We start from the raw sequence: 22,767 nt of genomic DNA, 5'->3' as shown, positions 1-22,767 counted from the left end.
AATCATAAATACTTTACTTAAATATTTTTCTTGTAAATTAAAAATTGTGCTCGCTAGGTTCTTTTTCGGCTAACACACTCCAATTATAAAAAAAATACACTAAAAAAATTACTTTCAAGCCTAAAATTCAATACTTATTACACGAAATAAAGGAAAATATATTTTATTTAAAGTATAAACTACCACCTAAATAGATTCTTTATTACACTAATAAAAATAATTTTAACCCTAGATAAGTTAAATTTACCAATTTTTATAACTCAATTAACCATAAATTAAGTGTACTTTTTTATTTTTTTTAAATATATTTAACCCGAAATAAATATTTTAAGCACCTGTGTAAATTTAATTTAAACCAAAGTGGGTGATTAAATTTTACTTTTATTTAAATACATTTGACACTCAAAATATACTTTTAACAATACGGAAGGGGTTTTTTAAATTTTATTTTCGTTCGTTTATTAACACGCTAAATTGGGTAAAATAAATGTTTTTTTTTAAATAAAAACAACCACTTTTTACCAATGGGTTTTTTAACGCGCACTAGTGTGGACCTATATAGACCACTTTTGCGTGTTAAAATTAACACTAGATTTTTTACAGTGAATAGAATAACTTTTGAAGTGTACAGAAAACCATCCGCTTCGGTTAATATTATCCAATTTAATTCCCTTTCTCCTGGCCAACACAAGTTTACTGCTTTTAACTCTCTCTTCTATAGATCTATTTAATTTACCTCTCTCCAATGTAGCCTTTAAAAAAGAGTACGATATATTACAATCCATTGCAATCAGCAATAACTTCCCTCTATCAAGTTTCAAAAAACTATATTTCAAGTACAAACTTTCCTACCACATTGTGCGTCAGGAGGACATTTTAGATGTTTTAAGAACTTACTTTAAAGATATTTCCCAGGGAGTGGCGAAAGCCTTTTAACATCTCAATAAAAAATTCTTAAAAAGTCAGCTTATGAATTAGATGCTGCTCAACCAGACCTGCTCAAACATGCGACCTCGACAGTGAAAATTTCACTGTCACTTAAAAACAACTTTTGCCCCCATCGCATCGTCGGCGTTTCTCACGGCACGGGGCAGCAAAATGCAATCGTCCAAATAAAACAACAATCGCGATCTCGGGCCGCTTTTAACCAATAAGCGGCGAAATTTTCTTCTTCGTCTTCTTCTCCTCTGGCCATAACCCTAATTTCTTTCAGCTGGTCCATACGACACACTTCCCGGGTACGACCACTACTCATTGGTAGCGTCTATAAAATGTTCCCACTTCTTTTTCATTCTTCATTTTATTTGTTACTTTGGTCATGTGCTAAGCGCATTAAATAAAAATATAAAAAAAAGAATAATTCGTAATTAATTTGTTGTTTTGGTTTTTTCTTTTCTATTAAAATAAATTTAAAGGGGACAATATGAGGTGTGCAGTGCTTTGTGTCGTGTTTGCTGTTTCTTTTGCGCTGGTAGCCGCTGGACCGGTCGTAGATGATAGTCAGACACCCCATATCAATTCTGTAAGTAACTAAACCTATTGGATTTAATACATGGTTTAATTAGATTTTTTAGAAATTTATTTTCATTTGGGCACCAAGGTTTTTACAAAGGAATTTTAGGTATTTGTTGATTCTGATTGCAAAAAAAATTCCTTATGATAGTTTTATTTAGAAATTTAAGTAAAACTTTGATCTTTTCCTTGTTGAAAGCATTGATACTTTAAAATCACTCATATGAAATTACTATTTTAATTATTGGGTTTAATTTTATCCTTGAAAGATTTGTATTTTTAGTAGCAGTGCCTGTCGCCCAGAAGCCTGGAATATGTAAATGATTTATTCAGAAAATGAGATCATTATTCAAGGACTTTTTATTCTAGACTCCTATTCAAAAAAAAAAATAAAAATTTTTATTTTTTATTCAAAAATTTCAGGTTTAAATTGCCAGTTAAAAGCTTTAGGCCTACATTCGTGTGAATAAATTTTTAAAAATATATTTTAAGTAATTTTTCAGTTAGCCTGGATTTGTCAATGGAAAAATTGATCTTGTCTAAAAAATGGTTTTTTCAAAATATTATAATTATTTTTTAAAAAACCCAGGAGTGATTTTCGATATATCAATGGAAAAATTCAGCTTCCTTAAAAATTGTTTTTTTTTTTCAAAATAATGCATTTTTCTTTTTAAAACCCTGAAGCAAGTATCCAGTCAAATTAATTGAGGAATTCGTGCTCAATTTTCAAAGAAGTATTTTGAGCAATTTTTAACTAATGATCACGTTTTCGATTTTCCAGTGGAAAAAATCAATTTCCTCAAAAACTGTTTTTTCTTTTAAAATTGTAATTTTTTCGGACTTTCATCCAAATATCAAGGTCATTTTCCAGGCAGACGACCTTATTTACTCCCTTTACACGTCAATTAATCAATATTTATAATTTTCTTTGGAAAACAATTAGAAAAACAAACAAAAAATTCCCCTTTTCCAAAACCGTTAATTTTTTGAAATTTTATTTTAATAATTAATGCGCAAAAAATGGCTTCCGTAAAAGCTAATTAAAACCACTGTTTTTCCTTATTACGAAATTTTATTATATGGCATCCAATTAAAATCTTTCTATCCTAACAAGCTCCATCATTTACCTACTTTTAAATACATTAGTTTAACAATTATCTCGCGGTACATATGGCCGCACCGTTCTCCACCTGAAGCAAAACGTAAACATTACCTAATTAGCCACTCATAATTAAAATGAAATATTTTCTTTATTTTAAATTCCCGCTAGAGCGGTTAAATAACAAATTACAAAATTATTATATTACTCGGTTTAAGTCATAAGAAAATAAACCTGTAAGTAGTTTTTGCATCGACACGGGTAATAAATAACTCTTGATAGAAATCATCAATGTGTGGCTTCGCTATTGACACCGTTAATTTTTTTTTAATCAGGTTAATTCCAATGAACCGACCATTGAAGAGTCCCTAATGAAAAAACTGAACAACAAATGCTCCAACCACGACATTTCCTCATGCATGATGCTTAAACTGGTCACGTACTTCAATCGGATGCTCAAAAAGTCCCAAATCGAGTTGGGAGATATCGAGATCACTCAGACGAGCACCGAGACCACCGAGACCCTGGAAACATCCAGGAGCCTAAAGGATTTCGATCAGATGTCCGAGGAAGCTCAGCTGAGCACAGTGATCGGTGATAAGCTGTACAGTTTTATTAAGAGCCGATCTATGAAGTGGCATGTAAGTATTCTGTTTTGCCTATATAAAACATTTTCTCTTTGTACTAATGTACTTAGGTAGAAAAGCGGATGTTAAAGAAGCCCCGATTAAGTTGAAACATGAATTAACTCTTTAGATGGGCGGTAATTAACGCTTTATAGCGGCGCCCTCTTTTTTTTTTTGTAATTAGTATAGTTTGTACCTACGTAGGTTTTAATAAACAATGAACACGAGCCGGACATTTGAAATTGAATTTTCGTTTAAAATTTTAATGCTGATTTTGAAACGGCACGATTCTTTATTGGATAATCCTATGTGCGTGACAAAATTAATTAAAAAAAGGGTATATATATTGCATATTAAATTGATTTTTGATTAAATTACCTTAAAAAAAATATATTTCTCTTTCATTTTATTTCTAAAAAATTGTTATCTTTTAGGTCTATTTTGGCACCGTTTATTTAAATAAAGTCCAGATTTTTACTTTGTAGACATTAAGCTCGATTTTTAAATCTGTAATTTTGGGCAGATTTTCACCCATTTGAGTATCAAGCCAATTTTTTTTTATTAAACTTTCACATCACATAATCCGCATGAGCTTGAAGGTTTAAATTACAATCTAATATTACGCCTAAATAATTAATTTGGATATGATAAACAATATTTTCTCCACTTACACAAATATGCAGATTTTTGACCTATATGCATTTGTTGTAAGTCCTTCTCTATATACAGTGCTTTTATTTTAAAACGATCCACCCTTAATAACGTCCTTAAAAAAAAAAAAACAACACGTCAAATTAGATGTACAGGGGGACGTTTAACTATACATTTACTGAAGTTCTGTCAATCACCTCCTCACCTCTAGCTAACCTCACTTTAATATGTCGAATGGGAACCCCGATCGTGTGATACATCCTAGTAAGGAGCGTAAAATTCTCTATTCAACGGTACCAAAAACAATGAAATCGGTAAATGTGTAAGCAAATAGTTAGCGAAAATGTCTAGAAATAATGAATATTTTATTTACGCCAAACTTTGGTATTTTAAATGACTACTTTTAGTGCGGTACCTGCATAATTTTAAAATTCTTAAATTTTTTATAATAGATCATCAAAAAAAATATAAGCAATTTAGAAGTTAAAATATGTAGTAACAAACAGTACATTTAGTTCAAGCAAATTGTTTATTTTTTTAAGTAAAGAATGTGTACCGTTATTTTCGAGAAAAGTGGATTGGCAGACGTGGTGCAATCGAATGGCCTGCGCGGTCTCCGGACCTAACCCCACTAGACTTTTTTCTTTGGGGCTACTTAAAAAGCAAAGTTTATAAAACCCCACCTGAGAGTATTGAGAATTTAAAAAATAGAATATTTCAAGAATGCAGAGAAATTAGCGGGCAGACCCTTGCCAATGTTCGTAAGGAGTTTGAAAATAGGCTTTTTTATTGTCTTGCTAATAACGGCGCGCATTTTGAATATTTAATAAAATAAATTTGTTACTATAATGTATCACACGATGGAGGTTCCCATTTGACATATTAAAGTGACGTTAGCTGGAGGTGGGGAGGTGATTGACAGAACATCAGTAAATGCATAATTAAACGTCCCCCTGTATATCTAATTTGAGGTGTTTTTTTTTTTTTTTTTTTTTTTTTTTTTTAAGAAAGTAATTAAGGATCGTTTTGAAATGAAAGCACTGTACAGAGTATAGAGAGAGCATCATGTCATCAGCAAACAAAATAATTTTACACTGTTTCCATATCATTGATATAGAGTGCTTAATGACCCCCCCTTCCTCTTTATTTGTTGAACGGATCAATTCAAAATATTGAAACTTGAGGTAATGCAATTGATGAATGGATACTATGTTTTAAAGCAAAATTGACAAATGAAAATTTCAAGATGGCTACTGGACGCCATCTTGGAAAAAAAATAAATGAAAAGGGTGGTCTTGTAGTACATCATCTTTAAGCTCCTGACGAGTACTTAATAACCCTAGAATATAAATTCAATATCTTTACCTACTAAAGGGTATTTTTTTTAGAGGCGGAGAATTTTAAATTGAAATTAAACACAAAATATTTTATTGATATGAATGAATTTGAAAATGAACGTGGCGTAATCTAGAGGTCCAATTTTCACATACTCTTTCCAGTACTGCAGGCTGTATTTCGGCAATATCGCGTCGTATGTTGGCTTCCAAGTGTCCAAGTGTTTCTCGAATAGAACCATGTCTTTCAAAACAAATTTGAACAATTTGGAAACGTTGCTCCGGCGTGAGTCTGTGCCATGTCATGATTAATTGCCAAACCAAACTAATCTAAAAATAACCCAGAACTGTCAGGTGGGCTGTCATAAATTTTGACACAAGAACAGTCGGTCCGAAATTTCACACCGAACATTTTCAAATTGACTATCAGCGATATTTCTACAAATATTCGTTATATTTCTGTTCCATACACCTTTTGCTTTAAATAGCCCCATAAAAAAAAGGTCTAGAGGTGTCAAATCTGGCGAGCGAGCTGGCCATTCCATAGGTCCTCGACGGCTATTTGAAGCATTAAAGAAAATTAAAGAAAAGCATTGTATATCAAAAAGCAACAATGGACCTAAAATCGTTTCTTGTAATACACCGTATTTCACACTTATAGACTGAGACAAACAGTTTTTACAATAAATACGTTGAACTTCTCGACCAATTTAAAACAATATGCTTAATTTGAAAGTGAACACAAAAACGACCATCGACACTAATATTAACAACAATATTCTCCCTAAACCTTGATTGGTTAAGAACAATTATTTTATTTCAGTCTTGCCTATAAATCATCACCAACCGAACATACAGGATAATTTATTAAAGTGGAACATACATGTCGAGAATGTCGTCAAAAAACTCTACAAGCAATTACATTTAAATTTAAAGAAATTAAACAAATATTAGACGCGTGCCAATATTCTTATATTCAATACGGAGTTTTGAGTACGTATATAAAGTAAGTCAAGGAATTAATGCAACAACTTTTTTTTTAAATAATATTTAATGAAGAATTAATTACTATACGGGGAGAGTGGTCCGTTGGATATTCATCAAATATGTTGCTTTAAGATGATAACAAGGCAACACAAGAATACAACCGAACTACAAAACATTACACATTAAACATAAAAAAAATTTATAGGGTATTTAAAAAAAATTGAACAAAAATCTATGGAGCTTTTATGACCCTACGTATACCGCTTTATACCAAAGAATTAAGGGAATATTTTATAAATTGCATTAAGTTTTAAAAAATGGCTATTAGAATAGAAAAGAAAAGGTTACCGAAAATACACCAATTTATTAATTTAGAGTCATTTGATGACAACCAAAAAAAAGGAGAATGCATATAAATAATGATAAGGCACTAAAAATATTTGTAAAGGGTTTCTTGGCATTAGAGCACTATAGATTGACTACATAGATGAGATAGGGATGTACTGGATAGAATGGGTTAGAAAGAAGTTAATTGAAATTTTACCAAGGAACGTACATTTAACTTATATAAATACAGGGTATTTCAGAACTATGGGATCAAACTTCTAGGGGTTATTCCGGAATAGTGTACGGTACTACGGCCCTATGACACGTTAAAATTTAGAAAGACGATGATTTGCCTAAATATGATTTAATGCATTTAATTTTGCCTTTTGTATATGATATCATCACAACAATTATTGTTCAAAATGTCAATATCAGTGTTTAAAAAATGTATATCTGCTGATTTTCAACATCAGCAACGTTGGTCTGTCAACGTATGGGCAATCATTGCTGATTATTTTCTGTACAAGTACGTGAAGATTTTGCTCAGCGGTTTGGGCACGGTTGCCAGAGTTGGAGCAATTTCTAGGCCATCTAGGTCACCCGATTTAACGTCGCTAGATTTTTTTCCTGTGGGTACGTTTAGTCTACGAAACTCCAATAGAAGCAGAACAAGGCTTCAATGGACGAATTATAGCAGCATTTGAAATCATCCAAAACGAGTATAAAATTTTGAGTCAAGTCCGCCGAAATCATGTGCGACCTTTAAAGCGGTGTATTCAAGTAGGACGAATAAATTTATAGTGATATCATGTAAAAAAGGCAAAAATTAAATGCATTAAATCCTATTTAGGTAATTAATCGTCTTTCTAAATTTTAACGCGTCTTAGGGCCGTAGTGGCGTAGTGACACTTTTCCGGACATGGGTCCATATACTCAAATGTTTTCTACTGTTACACTGAATAATCCCTACAAGTTTGATCCCATAGTTCTGAACCACCCTGTATAAATACGCATATATCCCACATATTATAAATCTATGATTTTCGCAGGCCTTACGGTTTTATTTATTTCCGCACATTTATAGTTAGCAAATATTACGTATAATTAAGCCAAGTCGTATTCCGGAAATAAATAAATATTTAATTTAAATTTAAAAAAATCAAGCAACTGTTCTTTTATAAACACTTCTAGTTATTTATTTCTCATAAATAGGCATCGTATTTATTGGACGATATTCATTAAATAATTTTCTATTGGTTACTGTCAAAACGGGGATGACTGATGATTCTGGAAAGACATTATTGCTGATTGACATCTATAATAACATCTAAAACACGATTATAAAATTTTTTTTATCAAAATGACTAAATATTTTATTATGTGGGACTGTGGTTCTAATATAAAAATGCATGACATTTTGTGGACGTAGTAGATTCTTTATTATACTATCAATCAATGCTATATACAAAATATTTATTAAATTCATCAGTTATGTCTGCTTCTTTTCTAATTATTTCTGTTTCAAACCTGATTTTATGTACTTGTCTTTTTTCAGGTAAGTTTTTTGGGTTGCTTTTAGCTAACTCTATTATCCTTGCATAAAATCTCTGTTCTCCTTTCTTATTATATTGAAAATTATATTATACTGTATATTCCAGCCAATTATTTTCACTTCCATTACCAACAAACTTTTTATATAATACATACTTTTGGTATTGGAGTATCTTAACCCTGGGACACATATGATTAATAATATTTTCATAATCTCCAATGAATAAAGTTTCCTAAAATAGTTACATCAGAAATACTATTGTTTCAAACAATTTCCGTTAATTCTTATTGTAGCTTATATGAATTATAATTTTTAAAACACCTCTGGAAGCTTACCAGCTTATTATTTTATGTTTGAAAATAATCTAAAATCAACTGATCTTTTTACATTGTAATACCACCTTTATACCGAGTACTAAATATAATAAATTTTTAATTAATTAACAATTATTCCATATTGTCTAGTCGAATTAATAATTAATTTCAAGCTGCCGGATTAATTGAAAACTGATAAATTATCATTTCGGTTTCAGGAAACACGAAATTATTAATGAGTTTAATTAGTGTCTTTTTTTTTTGAATATTATTGAATAATTGTCGTTTTGAGCATCTATGTATAATTAATATAACAGGAACTTTTTACGTTGTATATCGAGTATGTATAATTAATTTTTTTAACCATATACAAAAAGTAATACATATGTATTTATTTTTGCCTTTAAATAAACTTAAAATACACTTTAAAATCATTTTAAATAGAATGTATAGTTCGTCTAGAAAGTATTTTTAATTATAATTTTGCAGTATTTATATTTTTTTATTTGAATTATAAAATAACAGCAATTAATTCATTTAATCGCTTATACAATCTCAATTTAATTCTAAACAGTTAACTAAACGTCCAGGTACACCAAAAAGTAGGGGACTGCCATACTGCAAATCAAACCTTTTTTAATTCATAAATCTGCTCATTGCAGTTTAACCTTCATTAATCCATTTATGTGTTCAATAGAATTGAGATCTGGCGAACCTGCTGGCCATAGAATTGTTGTCAGTTTCCGTTCTTGCATTCAAGCATGAGTATGTCATCTTGCATTATCCTGCTAAGAACGCCACCCCTCTGGATATAAGGCATGAGACGTTTTATTATATATCCATTAACTCTAACAATGCCATTAACTTTATTGGGATATGTAGCACCAAGCATTATTTTAGTGGGAAATTCGAACAGTAACATTTTCTGTTGAGATGGTCTGGAAATAACGCTTCAATGATATAAAGGTATTACTGCAATTATCTCCCTAAAAACGTTGACAGAACTCCATTATTCGTTGCTTTTGTAGAGGTGTTATTGCAGGTAGCACAATTTGTGGACAAATAATTATTCCTCGTTGATGATTTCTAAATCTGCTGATCAGTTTTTATCCTCTTAATTGTCCCATACATTGCACTTTTTCCGATTTTAGTCATTTGAAACATCCTTTCTATATAAACATTCCATCCTTTCTTCCTTTTTCTATATGTGAAATTATTTTTCAGCAAAATGCGATTAAAAATTATGCCTGGTTTCGTTATCAAAATCTGCCTTGGTGTCCTGGCTGCTCCACTTACCAGGATTTTTAACTTCGTACTGTCTACAGAGCAATTCCCCAATGTATAGAAGAAGAATATCACGAATATTAAAGTCTGGTGACTCCAGTTAAGTAACCAATCTCAATACTTTATTAATTAACGTAATTAACTACGTTTATTAATTAAATAATCGAAACATGTAGTCTCCCAGATGTTCACACAGTTGACATAAACAGAAATTGCTGAAAACGTGCTTTACTCCAACTTGCATCATCTCCCCGTATAGACTTATTATTAATTAGGAAATTGAAAATGACTCACGTTCACACCCCTTATCTCGACAAAATAAGTAATTTTCAAAAGGCAGGTGTGACCGACAATGGGGGATTTGACACCCCCCGCAAGAATGCGTTTTACCGTACGTAAGTAAAATTCGTATTGTACCCATCGAATTCCTCAGTTACTATTTTTCTTCAGAATTCCTAACAAAGAACAGGACGTATTGAATAAAGCCCTGGCGCCAGACTGTCCCGTCTTTTGTCAAGAACCACCATTCATCTGAAGGGTGGTTTTTTTTCTTTAGGGAACTCATTGCGTTCTAGTAAAATACATAATTCTACTATACACAATAAACTTTTCATTGAGTATACTAATAACCGTATTCAGGTGTTTCCAGCGTCGTAAATTACGATTCTTATCAACGGGTAATGAGTAATGTAGAACACACATTGGCTTCTAATATCAGGACGTGATCCGAATGAATATTCACCTCTAATAGATTTGTTTGAGGTATTTGTCATGCCTGGGCATGTATTATTCAAGAAAAGAATGAAAAAGGATAGATAAGGAAGAGAGAGAGAGAGAGAAAGAGAATACAGATCAAGTAGTAAAGCATTCTTGGTAAAGTGAGAAAGATTTTTTTTTATATTTATTAAATGGTCCACTGGGTTTTAAGGTAAACGCATCCATTGTACGTCATTCATATCTTTAAGGGGTTATAAATGACTATAGAGACGTCGTTCATTTGACGTCGATTTGACCTTATCAACATCACCCAAAAAAAAATTCTTAAATATTATTGATTACGTTTCATTCATAATTCATAACATTTTCAAAGTTGAAATTCAAGATCTTCATAATTTGTACCCTTCAAATTTTGATATTACGTAACGGGTTGGCAATGATCAACTTTGAAAAATGACGTCAAGGTCAGAGCATCTGGTGTCACAGTTAATGTAGATCAAAACCTTGCACGAGTCTTTACTTGATCAGCATGGGTTTTTTAGTGGGCGATCGTGTGTTACAAACTTGTCGTGTCTATCTGCGTGTCAATTTTCAATCAGCTGCTTACAATTAACAATATTTGATAGATACTGTTGTCATGCCACTTTATCATAGCCGACTATCAGCACAATCTACTTGACGCATTACTTTAATCTTAAAATGTTATGCAAAGAATAAAATTAGAAAAAATAATAAATTCATGATTCTCTCTAGACGAAGTATATGCTTCCTTCAACTTGTAGCGTAAAACAGCTCAATCTAATGAATTTCATCTTCTTCTTCAAAAGGTAACCGACGTTGCTGACGTGGTAGTGTCAGGAGGCAGTGACAAAAACGGAGGTTTGAACCTCGGTTTCTCCATTAGACCCATTGAAACTGCCACAGAGGAAGGACGCAAAAAGAAAGATCAAGGAAACAACATGGGAGGCATCATGGCCGCCGTACTGATGAAAATTGGCCTCCTGAAGGCTCTGGCTTTCAAAGCTTTGGTTATATTGGTTGGAAAGGCTTTGTTAGTGAGCAAGGTAAGTCAATAGGAAGGAGTTTTCCAGTGGTAATGGTAAAAGTACATATTATAATGGTAAATATTGACGCCTCTTAGTAAACGTTTAGTACAGTTATGCTAAATGTCTTATTAACATGGTAATATTTGCAAAAGAAAGTGACAACTACTGTTGTTTGATCGATTAAAGATTTCTTAGCGATGCAAGGAGTCTGGTTAGGCCTAAGGCTTCTTTTAGTATAATTTAATTATTAAATTGAGCTAGAAATTGTATTTACCAAATGTTAATAGGACTTTGTATTTTTTGAAAAATTTGTACTAAAAATACCTTTGTGGTTTTTGCGTGTGAACAACATTAGAAGTAAAAAATCCGCAAACATTTTTTGTAATTTCTTGTACAATTTTCCAAAACAGCTGAAATAGGTGTCAATAATAATTGTACAAATTTTCAAAAGTCTAACTTTCTTGGTTTTTGAAATATAAGCATGTTGATAATTTTTTTTTAAGAAAATAATTATTTATTCACAAAAAAAAATTGTTTTTCCAACTTCTTGTACAATTTTCAAAAAACACTGAAATAGGTATCTCATCAATTAGGGCGTGTTATACAAAAAAGACATATGTCCAAAATCCAAAATTTTCAGGAAATGAAAAAAACATTTTGTTTTAAAACAAATTCATTTCTTCATATTTTTTTTATTAATTACAGCGTATATTAGACTAATATATTTAATGCTTGTTTAAAAAAAAATAATTCTAATATATTTATCAAAAATTTGAAAAAACTGTTGGACATAAGTTGTTTTTGCAAGGAAAAAAAGAAAAAACATACGTTTTATTTAACAAATTTAAACATAAAATAAATTCTAAACAAGGATTAGTTTAATAGTTTGTAGTAAATTAATCTTCACATCCACTACTATTATCATCTTCTTCTAAGTATTATCCAGAATACATAGTTTTTATTAGTTACAAGACGTAGTAACGGTAACAGTGATCTTAAATTCTCAGTTATTTGAAGCAAACGGAAGAGGTTCCTTGTAAAGCCTTTCCAGTTGGATGTTGCATGATAAATTTGCTTTGGCCACAAGACTGCTTCTGAATGGGCCACTGTATGAATCCTTTAAAAAAAGTCAAGATGTTTGGTTAGTTATTTTCATAATCCTAATTTTTTTAATGTTGATAGCTGACTTTGCAGTTTTTAGGAAAAAGTTGCAGGTCGCAGTTTTTATATCAAAAAAATCGTACTGCTTCATTTTTATCAAATTAAATTGGACAGGTTTCATTCTGGCATTTAAAATGATATTATCCCAATCCTCTGGTCCCTCCAGGCGCCGCCTTTTCTTTTTCTCGAATCGTTTGGCAAAACGGAATGACCCCTCATTGGCAATATGTATTCTACTGAATCAACGATTTTTAGAATATTGACCAAGGTGTACAAAAAATGAGCCATTACGTAATTTTTATTTTGCCCTGGGCGACCGTCACTAAAAATAACCAAACTGCGGTTATGGATGTGGTTTTTAAGGAAATGCGGTAACATCGAAGTGACTTCATTGGCACCTTTTTTGGCTTCATTTTCAAGATAAGTGTACATCCAAACATTATCAGTTCCAAGGTCATGTATACCAAACGGCTATAAAAAACAGGGTTCGATGGTATGTGAGGAAGGGGCAAATTTTGCATAAAATCAAAACTAATACACATTACTTCTCCAGCTTTTGCTTTGATTTTAAATTTTCGTTTTAGGTCAAAAAAAGCCTCAGCTATACAAAGGTGTATCTTCTTTTCTAATTCTAATCTATTTCGTTCTTCTATGCTAAGATCTGTACGGTTTAGTTGCTGAGCAAGTTTGTCACATTCTGAACAAGTGTCAGATCTTGGAAATTCAAATTTAATGTTAAAATATGTCTTAAATACTTTTCAGTAACTTTTATATGGTATTTTTATATTATAATTTTATAGGAACATTCCATGCATATCCCTTAACGTAAGAGAATCTGGTAAAAAGGAACAGTTTGGATTTTTACGACGTGAATAATGCAAGCGTCTAGCGGAAAATGATTTTATATGGAAGTCCTGTAATGTGATCTGGAGTTTTTGTTGGCCTAGTTTCATGTATTCCTCTTCTGTCGTTGGGAGAAGCTCCACTAGTCATAAGGGAATCTCGAATTCGCCTTAAACGAGCATCTTTAATGCCATATAGGCTAAGGAAAGCTTTCTTACACACTTTTATTTCAGATTCATCCATCCTTAATTTGTAAGTAAAACTAGCACCGTGAGTTTTTTTATTCATTTCAGATCGGGGACGCCTTTTAATAATATGGTTCATTGATATGCGACCAGTTAAATGAAAATCTTGATTATTTCTGTCAGTCATATTATTAAACTGGGTAAGAATGGCAATTCTTTTTTCTTCAGCAACTTTGGAAAAACAGGAATTTTTGCAACTATAAAAAAATATTTTTTTTATTGGAAAACCCACATTTAAAAAATATACCCTCTAACATACTTGCATGCTTCGCCAGTTTTACGTGCGAAAACACGTTTGCCCTTGTGATTTATGTGCTCTTCACCATGAACTTTTAACTCTTTGATCACTGTCTCCTTCTTTATTTTCTTTGGCTTTTTTGTAGGCCAATTAGTTCATGATCTTGCATTTTTTTAAGTATAATTTTTGAGCAAGAAAACGCAAATTCTAACCTCCAGTCAAAAATCACAAGAACACGTCTGGTTTATAGACAAAACAATAACAAACTGACTAATAATTCGAGCGCTTCAGCGAGATTTTACGACAAAAAGCGCACATGTCCTATCCTGTCGCACGGACTAATGCTGTATTTGGTGGAAAAACAATGGACATGTGTGTTTTTTGCAGAATTATCGAATTTTCAATTAGCTCTATCTTAGTACTTGTGCCGTTTTTGTAGAATCGTATTTTAGGATATTAAAAACATCATATTTTTAAATTAGATGGTGCCACTAGCTCAATTTCGTTGATTTTGGACATGTGCGGTTTTTGTAAAACATGCCTCAATTTTTGCAGGTGATAATTTTACAAATTAAATAACTTTCTTAATCTTTTTTTAAGAAAAAAAAATTTTTTTTCCAACTTCTTGTACAATTTTTAAAAAACTCTAAAATAGGTGTCTCATCAATTTCCACGAGTAATAATTGTACAAATTTTTTGGTTTTTGAGTTATGGGCATGTTGATAATAATTTTTTTTGTCGAATTCTTGTACAATTTTTGCAAATTGTACAAGTTCAAAATTTCTTGTACAATGTGCAAAAATTATACAAGAATGAATTGTTACAATAATTTTGTAGTAAAGACACCTTGTGCGTGGCCAAAGGCCTCGCACCACCATAAAAATCAAGTAATAATCTCTCCAATAAAATTCTTCAGGAATAGCAATAATATCTTTCTCTACTTTAAATAAATTAAAATAAATTACGTTAACTATAAAAACATTTTTATTGTGGAACGTAAATAAACAAAAGGGTTGCATAATTAATATAATTTTACTCGTGTAAAGTTTGCATTCATTAAATAAATTTGTAATCAGAACTGTATGCAGGAAAATTGAATTAAACATGAAGCTTGTAGTAATTTTTATCAAAAAAAGGCGTTAGAATTTGTAATTAAGAAAATTAAATTTAAGTCCATACTTGCAAAAGAGTCGTTAATTCAGGTAAAAAAAGAAACATAGGTGCATTTCATTCGTTTATTTTAAATATAGGTTAACATTCCTAACACGTTTCGGATGCAGCAATGTCCTTCATCAGGAGGATACTAGAAGGAATTGGTCGTGAACAAAGAAACAAAAAACAAAAAAATATCTTAAAATTAATACAAAATGAGTGGCACTTACAAGCGTTTAAAATAAACACAAGCTATGTAACTATGTCAATTAAAAAAAAAATTAAAAATGTTGTTGGAAAAATGGGAAGTTTGGAAGACTGTAAATTGAAGAGAGAACTAATGATGATGGATGCTGTTCTGTCCCAAACATATTAAGATATCTGTACTGTATTTGTCATTATACCTCATATTTTATTTAATTTGTGACATTTTTCTTAAATTAATATTATTATTATTTAATTAAATATTTCCTTGCACTTCTCACGAATGTTCATCAAACATTCTTCCTTAGGCAACCAGGTACTCACTCATTCGCGCAACTTTCTCTTCCGCCAAAATCTTAAGTTTAAAGTCAAGTACACGCCAGCAGGTGCCGCCCACGGCCTCTTCTACTCATTCTAGGTCAAGAATATAAAAGCAATTTCTTCTTGTTCATGACCCTCGTTTCTGGGTTTAATGTTAACAGATGGCGAGACCTGTTTCCTTAAATGGTCAATTGAACTTTTCCTCGGCGAGAGGAAAAAAAAATCAGAAACGACTACTAAGAGAAATTGACTGACTGGAACTTTCAAAACGGATACGTCAAGTACATAAGAAGGTCGAGTTAGAATGAAAGTTTTAGCTGAATAAAAAAAGAGCGTAATGATTGTTTTCGCTGCCTAGAGTAGGCATTTTATTATCTGTTTTTCTTATAAAGCAATTCATTAAGTAAATATTTTAGATGGGCATTGTTTTTGCCAATAAACAGACAGTATATTGTTGATGGGTTAATGTGGCTCACAGTAAGCCATAAGCAGCCAATATATACGCTTTTTTATTAGAATTTTCGGTAAGGGATTGTTCCTGTTTTTTCGCAATTATATGTCAATTTTATTTTTGAAAGAGATGATTTTTAATAAGCAAGACATCCTTATGTCAGGAAGGAGAAGGTAAAATCTTTCCTAAAATCTTAGAAAGAAACAGGGGTCTCCAGATCTTATTTTAAAGGTTCTGAATATAACTTTCTCTGGATATGAGATCTTAAATTGAAATTACTATTACTCTGAAATTAGCCAAAAATTAAACACAGGCATTTTGATTAGTAATTCATCTATTTAAATCTTAAATGCGTTCATTTAATTTTTCAAAGAGATGTATAAAGGTTACATGGAAGTATCCTACAGTTACTAAAATCGCCAAAAACAACCGCGTGTCATATAATTTTAATGTTTTTTTTTAAATATTACTAGATACTTTAAAGTGACTGAGATCTTTTTTAATAATGACAACTTGTTGAATTTCTGAGAAGAATATTTGATGTTGAGTCATAATAAAATTAAGAAAAGCAAGGAATAACTGCCTACTGCCAATGAAAGGTAGTTCGATAAGAAATACCTACCCTTATATCATTTAAATAAGACAAGTTTATTAAATTAGGTCAATTTATTAAGTGCTTCAATTAGGTCTCACCTATTTCAATTCAATTCAATTCAATTAAATAAAAAAATTAGCTTTTTTATCACAAATAAAGTCAATGACAAAAATGCCTTATTATGAACTAAATTAATTCTAATAAATTACAAATTAATATCACAGCATACAGAACGACTCGATTGTCGAATATAAAAATGGGAAATCTGTAGAATATACAATGAAAATTTATACACGAATTATACAAGGTGATCGAGGTAAACGGCATTAATTTTAATACGTGATAGAGCATTTAAAAAGAAATAGACTTTCATTATAACATTTTTCTCACAAATGTTTAATAACAAAGATACAGGGTGTTAAAGTTAAGGATAATTATTTGTTTTAATTTTTTAGCTCCAGCTCAATTTTAATTAAATTTCGCATGCAAGTTATTGTAGTAAATTGTCAATTACTGATGTAGCCAATTTTTAAAAAAACTTGCCAGCGGCGTTACATACGGAAGGATTCGGTCATTTTTTGCCTCAAATCTGCGAGGTGATAAAATTTTTTTTTTAAGTCAAATGTTAGATCCTCCATTTAATTTGGAAAAAAAAGTGACTACTGCACAATTTTGATTAAACGCACTGTTTTTAAAATATCTTCATTTAATTGTTCAGAAATACTTTCATTTGACAGGTTTAATTTAAGATTTAAGCCTAATTTTCTTTTCTTCTCAAAGTTTTTGCGGCATTTTGGCAACTGTACAATTAAACTAAAATATTTAAAAAAAGTGCTCTAAATCAAAATTTTGCAGGAATAACTTTTTTTTTCAAATTAAATGAAGAATCTAACAGTTGACTTCTTATATAAAAAAAATATTTTATTACCTCACAGATTTAAGGCAAAAAAGTACCTCCATTATGTTACGCCACTGACAATTTTTTTTAAAAACTGGCTTCATCAGTCATTGATCGACTACAATAACCTGCATGCGAAATTTAATTAAAATTAAGCTATTAGTTTAAAAGTTATGATAAATAAACAACTAATTATTGTTAACTTAAACACACTTAAACATTTGTGAGAAAAATGTTACAATGAAAGTAAATTTCTTTTTAAATTCTCTATCATATATTAAAATTAATGACGTTTAAACTGGACTTCCTTGTATAAAAGAAAAGTAGACTAGAATTAATTCCAATTCAAGTTACCTAGAAATATTCATCCTGGGTGTAATATGGTTTTGAGACCATCATTTTCCTTAAAGCTGTTTTAAGTCTTACATGACAGTATACTGTTTTAATTTCAAGAGGAAGGAGGTTAAAGATACTCTTACCCATATAAAGAAATGTCTTTTTTATGGTCACTTTCTTTGTTGAAAATAAAGACCCACTAACTTCATTTTTTTGCAGCGTATAATGTTATCAATATTACAAGGATTTTTAAACAAAAAACTTACTTTGAAACCGCATAGTAAAAGCATATCTTCTAAATAATAATAATAATAATAAATGTCTTTTGTTATTCAAATTCATTACAAACTTGATACAAAAAAAAACAAAGTACCTGAACCTGGCGCAGTCTAGCTTTATATAGCTTCTCCACTGAACCAGATCAGGGTGTATTCATAGTATATAAACCAACATTATAACATGTTTTATATTTAAAGAAACATTCCCAATTATAATGTAACTCAAAAAAAGTTTTCTTTTTCTATAAAAAACAGCAAGTTTGATACATATTAAACAGTCAAATAATTAAAATAATATAAATATTAATATTTAAAATTCTACTTACATCTTCAACAGTTGCAAGATTAAGTGTGAAATGCAGGCTAATATCAAATACACCAATATTATAACACTGAATTTGTTCATCACAATTCGCAGAATTTTGAAGAAATTGAGAAAAAAAGATGTTAATTTGATTTGGATTAGACAGTTCCGGAATATTGGTATTATTTTTTTCGTTACACAACAGATTTAGGTGCTTCTTTTTTTCTCTTCTAATTGTAGCCAGAGTATGATTTCTCAGAAATGTATAATTCTCCCAATCTTGTATATCCCTTGTTGCCTTGAATTTCCTCAATGCAATATTGCGTTGATTTTGGAATAAAAGTACCTCAGATGTGAAAAAGGCCTCAACTTTCTAAGATACGTTACAAAAATTTAATGGGGCTATGAATTAACGACGGATTTAATTTTTTATAAGTCTTACATAAGATTATGCCTATGAATCTACCTCTAATAGCTTACTATTGAAGATAGATAAAATTCAATATAAAGCCTTACTTATTACACGTGTTAAAGCACTTTTAGTTGAAGCAATAGAACCTCCCTTGGAATTAAATCTGCAAACTTGATGTGCTTCAACAAGTATTTTACCCAATGTTAGAGTTAATTACTATTTGTAGTTTTTACAATTTGACTATTTAAGTCCATATAAAGTACAATAGTTAAATACTCTTTATTTAATGAAAGCCTGCTTAAATTAGAAATAAGAAATCACTCTGAGAGCGTACAAATATATACAAATGCTTCAAAAAATGCTAAAGGTAATTGAGCAGGAATCTATATTCCCTCTTAGATATTAGATATCAAATTAATAGGCATTGCAGCGTATTTAGATCTGAAACTGTTGCTATTAGGGAAGCACTTTTTTCAATCAACCTCAAGGTTTCGTCAGACTTCAAGTGCGTACTTCAAGAAATTGAAAGTGGATACACATGGTCGAATAAAGTAAATCCTATAATATCGGAAATGAGGAAACTAATTGGACATATCACTTATCGGAATAAAAATTTAACATTTTAATGGAAGTCAAGGAGAACCCTTATCAATACACTTACAAAAGACTTTTTTATTTGCTCACTATATGGTACGGGCAATCTGAAACTGTAAGTGAGCGTAGTAAGAAAAAAATACAAGAATAAAGGTTTTGCTCTGAAAAAGTCTGATATTTTCTAGTTCTAGAACTTCGGGTATTATTTATGTCCCTTTGGCGTAAGTTTTCCGCTTAGGTAGCGTAAACTTTAGTTTTTAAATGCCTCTATAAAAAAATCAGGTGGCGTCAAGTCAAGCGACCTAGCAGGCCATTCGATACACGGACTCCTTTTTCCAATGCAACGATCCGAAAATATTTCATCAAGATCATCAAGATCCATAACTAAAAATAACTTGGGAATTAAACTTATTTAAAAAAATACATAAAAAATGAGGTGTAAACTCAGTATCAAGGAAAGTATTACACATAACAATATTATTTAATAATAATTCTCTTAATACACATTTTCTCTCGTTAAAATTATTGAAGCACAAACCCAGAGTCTCAATAAAATTAATGTAAAAGATAATAAATCTAACCCTATAAAATAAGAAAAAGATAAAATTTTAATACTAAAACTGAATTAGACAAAACAATAAATTCTAATTTTAATAATATTAAGAGAAAATGGAAATTTTTTAACACAAATTTCAAGATCCCTGTAAAGAATAATAAAAATAAAAAATTAGTATAAAATATTAGCATTGTTTAATAATTTAATAAAAATACTGAATTTGTAAACCAGAAATTAGATTTTCTGTTAAAACTTTCGGAAAAGAGAACCCTCTTTCATTCACCTCCAAAATTAATATTTTACATAAACTATTTCCTGTTATTACAATTTCTTTTTTGATTTTAAAGTTTTTATTCTCTATTATATTTATTTTTATAAACCACCCTCTGTCCTTAGGAAGTGAGTTTTAACGCAGACAATTCTAATATGTAAATTTTCAAGAATAATTTACTGATTTAGATACATTATAATAATTGTAGGTATACTAGTAATATATTTTTATATGACTAGATTGGCATCAAATGAAAAATTTATTTTACCTAGATTTATAATACTTTTTATAGGACTTCAAGACAAGAAATTCAAGACAAATAAATCAACTAACTAATTTAACTTTAAATAAATATTTTAATTATCCCTATATACAAATAATCGTTTTTCTTATATTTTATCTACTAATTACCTTAATTGCGATAGTAAAAATTATTGATCAAAATTTAGAAACACTAATTAAAATTTTTACGTCATGTTGGAACCTTGGATACCATCTTGTTAGAAAACGATTTGAACTTTATCATAATTATTTCCGCCTTCAATGACATTTTCCAAAAGATCTTGATACATTTAAATTTCCGGGTAAAAAAATGCAGTCCGCAAAGATTCCTGCCTAAATATTTATGCAGGAAATTGGGTATTAACTTTGCAAAATTATCCAGGATCAGGATCTGACCAGTAGCGCCAGTTATGACTATTTACGTATCCATTAAGTAAAAACGTACAAAAAAAGTAAATAAAAATGTACATTCATCTGAAAAGTAAATAACAGGTGAATTAACAATGATGAACTCATTAAGGGTTTCACAAAATTGCACTCGTCTATCATAATCATCCTCATTTAGTTCTTGCATCAGATGAACGTTAAAATATTAGTTAATATTAAATGAATAAATTATTTTATAAAAATGTGGCAATAGTTTTTAGGAACCAAATAATAATTTTATTTCTTTAGACAGGTACTATTGCTTCATGCATTTTCCTTGTTTTGTTTGTATGAAAAAAAAAGAAATTTTATAAGAAAATATTTCAGACATAAAGATTTATTTTGTGTTTATTTCCTTTAAGTTAAAAATATTTGGGAGCCTTCTTTATGCTTATAAATAATTAATTATTAACAAAAAAGGCCTTTAAAATAAGACATAACACGACTCAATTTGATATTTAAGATTTTAAGGGTGATCCTTCTGTGTCGTTTTCGCTGGAATACCCCGTATATTTCATCTTAAATTCTAAATATTTAAGAACAAATAGGAGGCAAATAGGGACTTTTTTAGAGTCTAATTTGATAACCATTTTCATCCAATTTGAGGTCAGTAGTTCCTTAAGGTAGCGTGCCAACCTGTAATAAATGGCCATAAAAACGATGGAAAAAAAGAAAAGGAAAATCCGCTTAAAAGGCGAGAACAAGCGCGCGGATTTTATATAAATAAAATTCCTCACATTAAATACCGACCAAGAGAAAGCGGCACACGATTTGACTGTGCACATTCGGATGTGAAAAAGATGTTTTCAGTCTCGATTAAATCGTTTATCTATCAGATTAATTGATTTATTTATTTTTTTAATTTTAGCTTGCTCTTGTGTTGGCCGGCATCATCGGCTTGAAGAAGCTGCTGAGTCAAGAGAAACACGTGACTTACGAGGTGGTACCTCAGGCCCACCACGACCACCATGAGCATCACGTGAGCAGCGGCGGCCACGACAGTTACGGGGGCCCCGGATGGGGCAGAACCTTCGATGCTGCCCAAGCTCAAAAGTTGGCTTATGGCGCCCAAGTACCCGATGGAACCCAATAAGATAAATTATTGATTTTAGTACCACCATATTGGTGTCTCGTATGTGCTATCTTTAAGTTATTATTATCATTATTTATTGTTTTAATTTAATTTATTGTTTTGTTGTGATTATTTTTTAGTGTCAAATAATAAAGTGTTGTTGATAAGATGGTTTTTTTTTGTGTTTGTTCTCTTATTCCTTAATCTGTAGTTTATATTTAAACTTGGCTTTTTATGTAGCTTGAACTACCACATCCCGACTACAACCTTTTTCATGAGGCTACAGGGTGTCTTATTTTTACAATTGATTTTTACGAAACTACAGGAGATACGAGGGTGGTTAAATAAGAAAAAAGTTGCCAATTTTGATGCTTATTCTAAATCTATTTGCAGCGTTGCAAACTGTTTTTTAGTTCGTGATTTATAAAAAATGCCAAATTTCGCCTTTAATTTTTTTTATGACGTTTGGTATTTTGGCAACGGCTATTAGGTTCTTATTTTTAAATGCGGACCTGTATTTTTTATAACTTATGTTAAAGGCATTTTTTATTTCCTTTCAAATAATGTATCTCATTCATACGTTTTGACGTAATAGTAACCATCAACAGGAATTATTCATTCATGCGGGCCTAGTTTTTTAAAATTGTAAATTAATTACTTATTAATACACTAAAAGGTT

The 22,767-nt window shown here is 30.6% G+C and overlaps 1 protein-coding gene across 1 annotated transcript; it reads left to right on the top strand.

Annotated features, from left to right (window-relative positions):
• The first annotated feature begins 1,298 nt into the window (after window positions 1-1,298).
• On the top strand, window positions 1,299-22,253 carry LOC126742386 (uncharacterized). Its single transcript, XM_050449035.1, has 4 exons — window positions 1,299-1,522; window positions 2,947-3,252; window positions 11,231-11,467; window positions 21,885-22,253. The coding sequence occupies exons 1-4, from the start codon at window positions 1,424-1,426 to the stop codon at window positions 22,107-22,109; spliced, it is 867 nt and encodes a 288-aa protein (XP_050304992.1). The 5' UTR covers window positions 1,299-1,423; the 3' UTR covers window positions 22,110-22,253.
• Window positions 22,254-22,767: the final 514 nt, after the last annotated feature.

This window comes from Anthonomus grandis, chromosome 11 (genome assembly GCF_022605725.1).
Source record: "Anthonomus grandis grandis chromosome 11, icAntGran1.3, whole genome shotgun sequence".
NCBI classification, from domain to species: domain Eukaryota; kingdom Metazoa; phylum Arthropoda; class Insecta; order Coleoptera; family Curculionidae; genus Anthonomus; species Anthonomus grandis.
Note: the sequence above shows the minus strand (reverse complement) of the source record. Positions and strands in the feature narration are given on the sequence as shown.